Genomic DNA, 12,689 nt, shown 5'->3' on the forward strand with positions numbered 1-12,689 from the left:
AAATTAAAGGAAAATTTAAACCAAGAGTAGGGATGTAGAATAATACTGACAGAGATGAAATAAAAGGAAGATGGAAGCAATACACTGAAGAACTCTATAAAAGAGATGCAAGGATGACATATTCATTCACGGAAGAACCATAAGGTGAAGAACCAGAAATTTTACATTGTGGGGTGAATGCTGCTCTTAAAATACTTGGAACAAACAAATCACCAGAAACAGATGGCATACCAATAGAGTTGCTACAAGTTACTGAGACTAAATTTGACCAAATTTTGACAAGATGTTGTCAACAAATATGGAAAACTAAACAATGGCCCACAGACTGGAAGCATTCAATATACATCCCAATTCCAAAGAAAGGGGATCCCAGGGAATGCAGTAATTATCGAACAATTGCCTTAATATCCCATGCAAGTAATGCTCAAGATTCTACAAAAAAGGCTCTTACCATATATGGAGCGAGAAGTGCCAGATGTCTAAGCTGGATTTAGAAAAGGAAGAGGCACCAGAGATTATATCGCAAACATACGTTAGATAATGGAACAGACCAAGGAATTTCAGAAGGAAATCATCCTGTGCTTTATAGATTACAGCAAAGCCTTTGACTGTGTAGATCATGAAAAACTATGGAATGCTTTAAAAGAAATGGGGGTGCCACAGGATCTGATTGTCTTGATGTGCAACCTATATTCTGGACAAGAGGCTACTGTAAGGGCAGAATATGGAGAAACTGATTGGTTCCCCATCGGGAAGGGAGGGGTGTATTCTATCACCCTATTTGTTTAATCTATATGCAGAACATATCATACAGAAAGCAGGATTGGACCAAGATGGAGGAGGTGTGAAAATTGGAGGGAGAAATATCAATAATTTAAGATATGCAGATGATACCATACTACTAGCAGAAACCAGTAATGACATGAAACGAATGCTGATGAAAGTTAAAGAGGAAAGCACAAAAGCAGGACTACAGCTGAACATCAAGAAGACTAATGTAATAACAGAAGATTTATGTAAAAGTTGACAATGAGGACATTGAACTTGTCAAGGATTATCAATACCTTGGCACAGTCATTAACCAAAATGGAGCCAATAGTCAAGAAATCAGAAGAAGGCTAGGACTGGGGACAGCAGCTGTGAGAGAACTAGAAAAGGTCCTCAAATGCAAAGATGTATCACTGAACAGTAAAGTCAGGATCATTCAGACCATGATATTCCTGATCTCTATGTATGGATGTGAAAGTTGGACAGTGAAAAAAGTGGATAAGAGAAAAATCAACTCATTTGAAATGTGGTGTTGGAGGACAGCTTTGCAGATACCATGGACTGTGAAAAAGATAAATATTTGGGTGTTAGAACAAATTAAACCAGATCAATCACTAGAAGCTAAAATGATGAAACTGAGGTTATCATACTCTGGACACATAATGAGAAGATATGATTCACTAGAAAAGACAATAATGCTGGGAAAAACAGGAGTAGAAAAAAAGGAAGACCAAACAAGAGATGGATTGATTCCAAAAAGGAAGCCACAGTCCTGAACTTACAAAATCAGAACAGAGTGGTTTATAACAGATGCTATTGGAGGTCGCTGATTCATAGAGTTGCCATAAGTCGTAATCAACTTGAAGGCACAAAACAACAAATATCCATACTTGTTCCACAAAGATCTCCCATACACCACCTGAGAATGCTCAGCTCTGAAGTCCAAGGCCTTCAAGAAAAATGCTGTTAATTCAGACTGGTGTGCAGCAAGTGAATCTTTTTCCAGAATTATAATATGTTCCTTGAGGATATCCATAAGGGAACCTAGACAGTTCTAGAAAAAACATCGTGTAAATTATCATCATATATTTATACATCACCACCTATGGGAACAAAACCTATTTCTAAAATAAGTTTCCATGGTTGATAGGCTTCCCCCCCCCTTTAAATAAGCCTGGAAAGTATTTACTTTCAGGAACATGGTTTACAAAGCAATCCAAATGCCAGGGTGCCAGCAGAGGAGAGAGCTGGCAGAAAGCCTCACAGGATCCTTCTTCTCAGGAGCTCCCAGCCCGACTGAATGCTAGCTCCGTCAGGAGCCGCATGCATGAGCCAGCCAGCTGGGAAGCACCGGCTCCCATGAATTGGCTCCCAGGGTGTAAGTGCTCCCCATATAGGCCCATTACCATTTTTACTGTGCCGGACTTTCCCGGCAGATCGGGCCCTGGGTGAGGGCTCCATATGTGAGGAGGAGCCCCATTTTCGGGGCTTTCACTGGCCCTCCAGCTGCCAGCAGGGTTGCTGCCAGCACAGGCCAGTGGTGCCAGGAGCCTACCAGCACAGCTGGGTGTCCATGGCATCCAACCCCTCTCAGCCTGGCAGAAAGGTAAGTTGGATTGCGTCCTTAGTCAGTATAGGAACATGCAGTATAACATTTTAGAATCATGGGCTTTTGATGTTACTAGTAATTCTGAAATGTTCACCCCTATTTAAGATAATGGTGGTCTATCTCCTCTCATTATTGTCTAGTAAGCATTAAAAAACCTATTTACCAAATATGACACAGTGCTAGAGCACAAGTGAAATCTGCCAAAAGAAAATCAGTGCTGCTAGAAAATACGATGAGGCCTTTGCAGATGGTATTCTTCATCCTTGCACCTTAAACATGAAAACACTTGGTTTCTGAACTCCACACTATATAAAAAGTTGGTTTTAATTTACTATAAAATATATCTATTTTGTAAGCACATTTACTTAAGTGAAGAAACAGAACATATCTAACCTTATAAGTATTTGTAATTTCACCATAACATTTTGTGATTGCTGGCAGAAGAACTCTTGGTGGAAGTTTTGTTGCTAGGGTGGTTTTCAGAGATGTCACACGTAGATTAACATGAGATGACGGTCCCATTTCAATCGCAATTCTTTCCAAGCGGACCAACTAAAAGCAGCAAATGTACAGATCTAATTAGTTTGCAGAGAAGACACATAGATCTTGTTGCTTGACCAGTGCACAGTTCATCATATGTAAACCACCCTGAGAGCTTCGGCTATGGGGCGGTATATAAATGTAATAAATAAATAAATAAATAAATAATATCCGCATGAAGAAGTTACTAACCTGCATCAAGATATCCAGGAGATATGGACTGAGGAAGTGTGGCAATGTTTCCACAACCTTCAATAGAGCCGTCACTGAGCTAAGCAAATAAATTTCACTGGCAACCAACTCCTTTTTGTGTTTTAGTATCTTTAGCAATGCTGGCATAAGCCTGTAAGTAATACATAGAGACTCATTTCCAAACAGGCTTCTATCTTTGAAAAATAAGAATCTTTTTCCACCTTTCGACTCAAATCTATTTCTCCACAGGGAGTTCTTCAACCATGTGTTCCCAGATCTTGTTGGATTACAACTCCCATCATCTGCACCCAGTTTAACCTATGGCCCAAAATGATGGGAGTTGTAATCCAACAAGATCTGGGGACCCAATGTTGAAGAAGGCTGTTTTAAAGCATATAACATTGTGCAAATAATTCAAAGTCAATGTTCTTGAAAGCACAAAGATATTAATGGAACTTCAGCTAGAGTTACATCATTGAAAAGCTAGCCTTTGCAATAACTACTGGATACACCACAAGTATGCCCAAAACAAAATGATACAGCGGAACACTTTCACTCCCATGCACGGCATATTCAGTGGAGGAATCTTAATACAACTCAGCAAACTTCAAAGCTTCTTAAGGTATGTAAGTTGCACAGGGTAGTGACTAAATTTTCAGCCATCACTAAGGATCAATTTTCTATCAGCTTTAGCCCAAGTATCTATAAAATAGTGCTGGAGTGCTGTTAGTTGTCCCCTGTGTTACAGAGGCCCAACTGGTCACAATAAGAAATCCAGCTTTTAGTGTCACTGGTCCCATGCTGTGGAACACTCTTCCAGCAGAGATTTGGCAGACTTCCTTGCTTTTGACTTTCAGGAGTCTCTTGACTTTTTTTAATGCCAGGATGCCTATGAAGTTGCTTAAAATTTTCCTGAGCAGCAAGCCATTTAAGTTACTGTTCTGTTTTTTTTATATTGCTTGTACAATATAAATTGATGTTTTGTGAGAGGGTGGTATATAAATAGTTTATTATCCCTGGCCTATCTTGCAGGATTGCTGTAAATATTATTGAAATAATAGACACAACATGCTTTGAATACACTAAAGTGCTATATGAATGCTAAATTTATTATTTACTGTGCAAGTTAAAAGTGCTACCTTGGGAGTTGAGGTATGGCCTGTGCTTTCAGCACACGGGTGACCTCAGCGACACACAGCAAAGCACTTCCTGTGACATTCCTTTCTTCGTTCCTTCCTGAAGAAATCACATCAACAGCAGTTTTCAGCACAGGCACAAACAGCTCGTGTCTTTCCGTGCCAAAAGACCTGCACAGCAGCTTCAGGCTGAACAAAGCCGTCTGCCTATTGACCGCCTGCTCCCCCTCGGCGTCACTTGCGTTACGCTGCACAACAGCAATAAGATCAGGAACCAGTTCCAAGAGCAGCTCAACCTGAAACACAAAATTAGATAAGTAAATCTATAGTTGCTAAGGTTTCAGTGCCGAGTAAATGAAGTGGGATTTCATTAAAAAGGCACATTAAATTAAGGAGGGAACTTTTTACACCACACTTTTAAAGCTGAAGACAAAGCCATGCTATGCCAACTGCTCAAGCATCTTCCAAAGCCAGTGAAATGCTTTTCTCTGAGTTCTTGACCTTCGTTCCCCTCATGCCATCTGTAAAGCACAGGGAAGATACCATGATAGTGAGACAACAAGCTACAATGGTAGCGGGGAAAAAGGCAATCAGAAGAATCAGTTACTTGTGTTTGCTGCCATTGTGTGCGTTGTTGCAACTTATTGTTCAAGAGATCCATTGCTTTACGTCTCACAGAAGGAAGATGGTTAGCCATCAGACCTCTGATGATAGGAATAAAAGTTTCTGTTGGCATTAAGGCATTGACCTAGAAAGAAATAAAATAACAGTAAAGTGTGCCATGTCAAAAGCATAAGTTCCTACCACAAGTGTTTGGACTGCTTTCATTATGGAAGACTACAAGAACTAACAGGATCCCTCCCCAAGCAAATAAAATGCTGTAGGTCCCTTTATTCGTTTCTTCTGCACCTAAGCTGGAGCCAGCAAAGCATGCATCTCCTCCAAGATTTTCTTGGGGGGGGGAGGGAGAAATCACTCATTTACCTGGACACTTTGACAGTATGGTTTCCACAGTACACAAAAAGCAATTGGTGGCACCCAACTGCTGTGCTAATGCAATGGGAGACCCTTCACCCTGCCATTCCAGGAGGTTGGGATTTGGGAGGGTGGTGCTGAATTGCCTAAAATGGCCTCCATCCCCATTGCACTGACTATCAACAGAAGGGACAGGAGTGCCCCTGTCCCAGCAATAAAGTGTCAAGGTGAGTTTAGCAGCAGAATAGTTCAGCCGAAGGGTGGGAAGGCCAGGGCACCTCACTCTGCCCGTCTGTTGACCTGAACAAAACCTAAAGCTTTCAATAAAGTAACTGAGTAAACCACAAAAACAATTACACAGGTAAGAAGCCAGCAGGGGTGTGGAGGCTTTCCAGTGTTTAGGCTGGCAGATTGCAGTTCTTGGGGGGGGGGTTAAATTCAAATTTAGGCTGGCAGATTGCAGATCTTGGGGGGCTTAAATGTTTAAACTTTAAATTTTTAATCTCTAATTTTTAGGATTTTGATTATGACTATATGGAATGTACTTGCGTTTGGTTGTAAGTCGCCCAGAGTGGCAGATTAACCTCTGCCAGATGGGCGTCTAACAAATCTCATAAATAAATAAAATTTTGCACTGTCTGTCACATATACAACTATCCACCACTTGGACAGAAGTCATGGGTGTGCCCTCAGTGCAATGAACTCCTGGCTCTCCAGGAACAAGTTTGTTTCCTTGAGACCAAGGTGGCTGACCTGGAAAAGCAGAGAGGTTGGTGGATGAGACCTTTGGGGACATTATAGCTGTGTCCCACTCCAAGGATGATAGTTCCCTTGCTATCATGGAGAGAGTGGGCCTTTGGAAGAAGAGTGTTGCTCTGAGGACGAGGGAAATGATCCCTTAGAAGGGACCCATTCCTTTGGGGACCAACAGATATCCTCTTGTGCCGAGGATACTTCTCTGGGGGTTGAAGGGATCCTGACAGTGGGCGCTTCAATCATTAGCAATATAGATAATAGGTTATGTGATGAGCATGCAGGTGCAGGGTGATTTTCTTGCTTGCTATGAAGGTTGTAGATGTCACCCATCATCTAGATAGCCTGACAGAGTGCTGGGAAGGAGCTAGTCATCATGGTGCATGTTGGCACCAGAGACATGGGGAAATGTAGTTGCGAGGTTCTGGAATGATTAAGTGATGGTGTTGAGAAGAGGGGCTTGGATTTGTTAAGCACTGGGGAACATTTTGGAAAAAGCCGGGCCTGTACAAAAGGGATGGGCTGCATTTGAACCAGAATGGAACCAGACTGATGGCACTTAAAATCAAAAAGGTGGCAAAGCAGTGTTTAAAATTATTGAGGAGGAAAAGTTGACAGGAGCTGAGGAGGGTCTGGATCAGAATAAATCTCTTCCCTGGGTTAAGGACAAAAAAAGATGAAAATTTAAATGGGATAAGCCTAGAACTAGGCACTGTGAGTGCAGAGGCACAGGATAGCAATTCAGAAAGGCAAAATTACCACAGGCCAAACCAGAAGTGCCAAAGACAGAGGGGCACTGTTTACAAGTGTCTATATGCTAATGCTAGAAGTTTCCGAGCCAAGATGGAGAACTGGAGTACTTGGTCTTACAGGACAGCATTGATACAGTGAGCATAATGGAAACCTGGTGGAACGGATAAGGGTCGTAACAAGATCTAGGGCCTTTTCGGTGGTTGCTCCCGAATTATGGAACAGTTTTTCCGATGAGGTGCGCCTGGCGCCTACACTTTTATCTTTTCGGCGCCAGGTTAAAACCTTTTTATTCTCCCAGGCATTTTAATTCTATCTTTTAGCTTTTAATGTATATCAGGTCGTTTAATTGTTATTATTATTATTATTTATTTATTTTACGGTCATAGACCCGTCCAGCTAAAAACAAATGATACAAAAGAGTAGGGTAAAACATCGGTATTATCTTTCAGATATACATGAAATATAAAAATATACAGATAGTTGTCCTAAAAAAACTTAGAGCGTATACGTTGAGCTGCGTATATAAAATTGGCAACTCTCAATGTAATTCGTTTGTTAATTCCTGAAACAAGAAAGCGTATTTTGTTATCAGAGGTCATCAGGGGTATACTTCGAAGTATGTTCAATAAAAATTTAGAACGTATGCAAACATACATGGGACAGTTTAAAATAACATGAGCAAGTGATTCAATATCTTTCCCACATGGACACAAGCGTTGGTCATAAGGGATTCCCTTATATCTTCCCAGAAGTATTGCCGAATGAAGGGAATTAAATCTGGCCCTAGTGAAAGCTGAGCGGAGATTTGGAACCTCTAGAAAGTCCAGGTACAAAGCATGCTTAAAGGGTTCAAATTCCAGTTGAAAGTATATGGGTGAACAGGTTTTTGCAGCCTCTGTGATGGCGGATTGGAAATTAATATCTTTAAGCCGAGTCCGAATGGCAAGTTTTGCCGAGAGTAAGGTTTGAGACGAAAGATATTCAGAAGATAAGCCTATCATATTAAGTTTATTCTTAATATTATTGTTCCAGCTTGAGGTATGAGTGTCTCTCCATATATGGGTTAGATAACCCGGAGGTGTATCATACGATACTCTAGCCCAGAAGTTTAAAGCAAGCTGCCATGCTTGGCATTCAATGGAAGGCAAACTAGCTTCAAGTCTGAGGGCAGCCGCCGGAACACATCTTGGGAGACCTAAAGTCTGACGCAAAAAGGAGGAAAGGACCGATTCAATTGTGGGATTGAAAGCCTGAATCCAAAGTTGCGTTCCGAACAGTAGTTGAGGTATAATTTTTGATTGGAATAACTGTATTATTGCTGGTAAATATCTCCCTCCTTTGTAATAGAAAAAACGGAGAATTTTTTTAACATTATTGCGTGCAAGCATAACAGCAACTTTTATATGGATGGCCCAATTGAGAGATGAGTGAAAAGTAATACCTAGGTATTTAAATTGTGACACTAGGGAGATGTGCTGACCATTAACCAAGTACCTGTATGACGGCGTCTTGAAAAAACTAAAATTTTAGTTTTATGGTAATTTATAGTTAAATGATTCTGAGTACAATAGGTCATGAAGGCTCATATTAGTCTTTTTAGTCCAATCCTCGAAAGAGAAAGTAGGGCAGCATCGTCAGCATATAGGAGGAGAGGGCACAAATTATTCGCTATTTTTGGCATATGATGATCTTGAGATATACAATGTGGTTTAAGATAATTCAAAAATAGATTAAACAGGAGCGGAGCTAACGTACATCCCTGTCTTACCCCCTTATTGACAAGGATTGGATTCGTTAGACCTCCCTCCCTTCCACAGCAGACTCGTAAGGAGGTGTTTTGATGAAGATTATAAATTAGAAAAAGTAGCCTTTTATCTATAGTAGATCGTGCTAGTTTGCTCCAAAGTATTTCTCTAGGAATGGAGTCAAACGCTGACTTCAGATCTACAAAAGCCACATATAGACCGTTGCCGCTATGTGCCGTGTATTTCTCTGCAAGGTGATTTAGGAGAAGGCAGTGATCCAAAAGAGATCTACCTTTCCTAAAACCAGCCTGTTCATCACCTAATATGCTTTCTTCTTCCATCCAGCTGGTAAGTTTTGTTTTAAGATAGGATGTATATAACTTGCCTATTACGGAAAGTAAGCTGATTGGTCTGTAGTTGGATGGGTCCTCTCTGTCTCCCTTTTTATATATAGGCACGACAATTGCTTCTTGCCAAGCCTTAGGGAAATAACCAGTGTTATTTATTTTAGTAAAAATACTGCAAAGAATTGGTGCCCACCAATCTGGAAGGTTTTTCAATAATTCCGGTGGGATATTATCTGGGCCAGGGGCTTTAGATGGTTTAAGCCTTGTAATTAAATCGGTTATTTCCCTCCTCATGACAGGAGGCCAATAAGGGAGATTGGAAAAATCGTGCGAGGTAGTAGGGTCTATATTAGTGACGCCATTGGCTTCATATAGATCCTCAAAGTATTTTTCCCATCTCTGGGGGGGAATATTGCAAGGGAAGTAAGGTGTTGATCTTCCGGAAGCAGAAACGATGGACCAAAATTTTTTTGAGTCCTTGGATCTAGCCACATCAATGAGCTGCTTCCATTCCTCCCTATTGGCCTGTTTTTTCTTAATGCTCAAAATCGATTTATATTTCTTTTTAACAGCGTAATAATCTGTGGGAAGACATTCAGCGTTAGATAGGTGGTATTGTGAATATATACTCCTCAGCTCGTGTTTAAGCACTAAGCATTCACTATCAAACCATCTGGGGTTGGAACTTAGATTCCGTCTGTCACTGATAGTTTTGGGGGTCAAAATAGCAGTTATGTGATCGAGTAATTGCCCATAGAGGGTAAAACATGTGTGTATGTTGGAGTCATGCACAAACTGTTCTCGAATATCCAAGGCCCATGAGGACTTAAGGAAACTAGCAATCTGGGAACATAATTTATCTGTCCAAATCGTTTTTTTATGTATTAGATATTTGTTGTTCAGAATGGGATGGTATTCTGAATTTAGATGAATTGATTCGGGGATATGGCATGAAAGGATGAGAGGAAGGTGATCGTTATTTTGCCTAGAACCTACTCCGAATTCAGTTATTAGCCTCAATAGTTGGTTTGTTATTATTATGTAATTTACCACACTACTCCCTCGGGTGGAGATGAATGTATATTCCCCACTTCCAGCGAAGTCTCTATAACCATTTAGTATTAACAACTCATGACTGCCCACTAAACGCGCAAGACAGATCCCCCCATAGTTTATCTTAATATCCTTCGAGACTCTATCATATGCAGGAACATATTGTTCAAATTGTTCCCCTAGCCATAGGTTGGAAACGAAAAGCGAGTCAGCAGTTGCTCCGGTCCTGGCGTTGAAATCGCCAGTCAGAATTAGCTCCGAGTTTGGAAAGGAATGTTCAAGATCTGTTATGTAATTGTTTAGCGCTCCCCATCGCAGATCCAGCTGTCCTCTCACATTTGAGGGTGGCATATAAACATTGATAATCACAATGGACATAGATTTAAAAGTTAGATGAATTGCCATTGCTGTATTTGTCAAAAATTGTAGTTCCTTATGCTGAACAGTCAGCGTAGTAGAGATAAATATTGCCAAACCCCCTTTTGCCCTACCTTTCTTTTTATCTGAGGACTGGGCAGGTAGATGATAAATAGAGTACCCATCAAGTAGAGGGGGGTATTTGGACCAGGTCTCTTGTACACTAATTATATCATGGAACTTGAGGAAGGCTAAAAATTCCAGATCACTTAGTTTAGCATTCCATCCTGAAATATTCCAGGAGAGTAGACGTAATGCCTTATTATTGAAAGGAAAGGTTTTTGGGTGTACCGGAGCTGAAATCAAAGGTGGAGTCACGCTATCATGATTATAATTAACTTGAGTAGTATGGTATCAGTTGTCTCGCATACTGATGGCTGCACTGTCCTCCAGCAGTTCACCATTTATACTGAAACTTTGAGAGAGTTTGCTCTTCTGGCTTACATCGCTTGGACGAGAGGGGGAACCTAGTTCTTCCGGATATAAGAATCTCACCTTGTCCCATTTATCTCCCACCAAAATGGGCTTAAGGAGTGCACTAGTTTTGGACCTGCTGGCGGGATATTGGAGAGCATCCAATGCTAAGGGAGAAGTACACAAGGGCTCATCACCAGCGGATATAGTCACTGCTGCTTTTTTTTGGGAGTCCACCACTGATGCTGTTATTTTGCAGTGCTCAATCAGCCGCTGGAACTTGTTAATAAGAATTGATCACTCAGTATCGGGAAGCTGAGTATACAATTCTGTGAGTAAAGTCTCCTCTGGTTCAAGATCGTTCATGCAGCCCCCCAACGATTTAGTCTCCTTGCCGTTCCCCAAGTATTGTGTTATTCTCTCTGAAGATGTGGGAGTAGAGTGGTGACAGGTGGTGTCGAAGTCAGAAACTGTAGATTGTTTATCCCTTTGGTACACAGGTTCATATAGAGCTACCAGTGGTCCAGGTGGAGCCATATTGATGTAATATCTCTGTAGCATGATGCCATTTCTCTTTAAAAGAACATCTCTAGCACGATAGATTAGATTGGCGAGAAATTGCGAATGAACAGTTACTATCAAACGCCACTTGTGAGAATTGACGGAGATATTCTTCATAGATTTGATGTAATTTGTTCGGATGCCTGGCTGTAAAACTTTTCCAATGCTTCTGTCCAGGAAGGGAATACTTGGATAGTCTAGAGTAGCCCCGCGATTGGACCGATTATAGGAAAATATCAATTTTGTAGGTTGCAGCACTAGGTTCCACAAGAAGGAATGAACTTTGCAGTTGTCTAAGGATGAACTCGGACTGGAGACTGCTGACATTGACGATGATGTAGAATTGTCAATAACCTCAACCGTGAAAAGATCGCTGTCACCTCCAGTACCGGTGACACAGTCTTTGCTTTGGATGACAGACCTTGCTTTGGCGTGCATAGAAACAGGTTTCCTCTGCTTATCTTTATGATTTTGTTTAGATTTATTTGTTTTTGTTTGCATGTCTAGTAGGTTGAACAGTGGTTTGAAGTTGAACTTCTTACATTTGGTAGGCTGGGGGTTCTTGATATTTTTAGATTTCTTAGTCTGCTTGGTACCTGCTTTAACCGAAGAAGGCCTCTTTGCCAAATTGGTGTTGCTTTTACATTCAGCATTAGAAGGGCCATCGGAATTACGTGCTTCCTGTTGTTTAGTTAGGATAGGGCCGATCGCCTGTACCAAGGTAGTAAGTAGTTTATTAGTTTCAAGAATATAAGTCTTAACCTGTTTTACTTCCTCTAGTAAAGCCAAATGTCTTTTTGATTGCAAGTCTTCCATAGGCAAAATGGGCTGCTTTATAGTTCCACCAGGGGGCGAATGTTGATCCTCCAGTGTTTGGTAGGAATCAATAGTTAACACTTCCGATGGGGGACCTTCACAAATTGAATATAGTGAATTCATATTAGAGTGAAAGCCAGCATCTATTAATTCCTCAGCTAGGCATTTGGCAGCATTATCCACTGGGAAAGGTTTGATAAAAATCCCATGTTCAAGTGTCCATTCGTGAGACGTTTCCGGTATTATAGGTGCTCTCTGAGCATTCGAAGAATGAAACAGCAATTGTGTAGGGTTGCAATCACTCGAGAAAAAGTTTGTTATTTTTGTTTGAACACCAGCTGAGGGAATGTCAGATTCATGCATCAATCCCTGCTCATGATGATTCCACTTTGAAAGGGCCATTAGGTTTCTGTTGTTATCTCCTTTAACAGCAACGTATTTTTTTATCACTTTGTAACTTGATGCTTTGCAACTTTACAACTTTCAATATAGCAGACTCCCCCAACCGGAATAGTTAATATCCAAATACAAAGCAGGAAAGAACTTAGGAAGCTTCTGTGTAGATATTAAAAGTATAAATGGTTTTACGGGCGGCAGAGAACTCAGGAGA

The 12,689-nt window shown here is 40.9% G+C and overlaps 1 protein-coding gene across 2 annotated transcripts in view; it reads right to left on the reverse strand.

The window, feature by feature from the left end:
* Window positions 1-12,689, reverse strand: part of HEATR1 (HEAT repeat containing 1) — a 79,018-nt gene that overhangs the window by 7,844 nt on the left and 58,485 nt on the right. For both annotated transcript variants that reach the window (XM_061624567.1, XM_061624566.1), the window contains exons 35-39: window positions 4,853-4,993; window positions 4,249-4,541; window positions 3,110-3,260; window positions 2,771-2,929; window positions 1,688-1,822 (exon numbers count right to left, since the gene is read on the reverse strand). In XM_061624567.1, the coding sequence (XP_061480551.1) occupies window positions 1,688-1,822; window positions 2,771-2,929; window positions 3,110-3,260; window positions 4,249-4,541; window positions 4,853-4,993 (879 nt within the window). The remainder of the gene's footprint in view (window positions 1-1,687; window positions 1,823-2,770; window positions 2,930-3,109; window positions 3,261-4,248; window positions 4,542-4,852; window positions 4,994-12,689) is intronic.

Source organism: Rhineura floridana, chromosome 4 (assembly GCF_030035675.1).
Source record: "Rhineura floridana isolate rRhiFlo1 chromosome 4, rRhiFlo1.hap2, whole genome shotgun sequence".
Classification (NCBI taxonomy): Eukaryota; Metazoa; Chordata; class Lepidosauria; order Squamata; family Rhineuridae; genus Rhineura; species Rhineura floridana.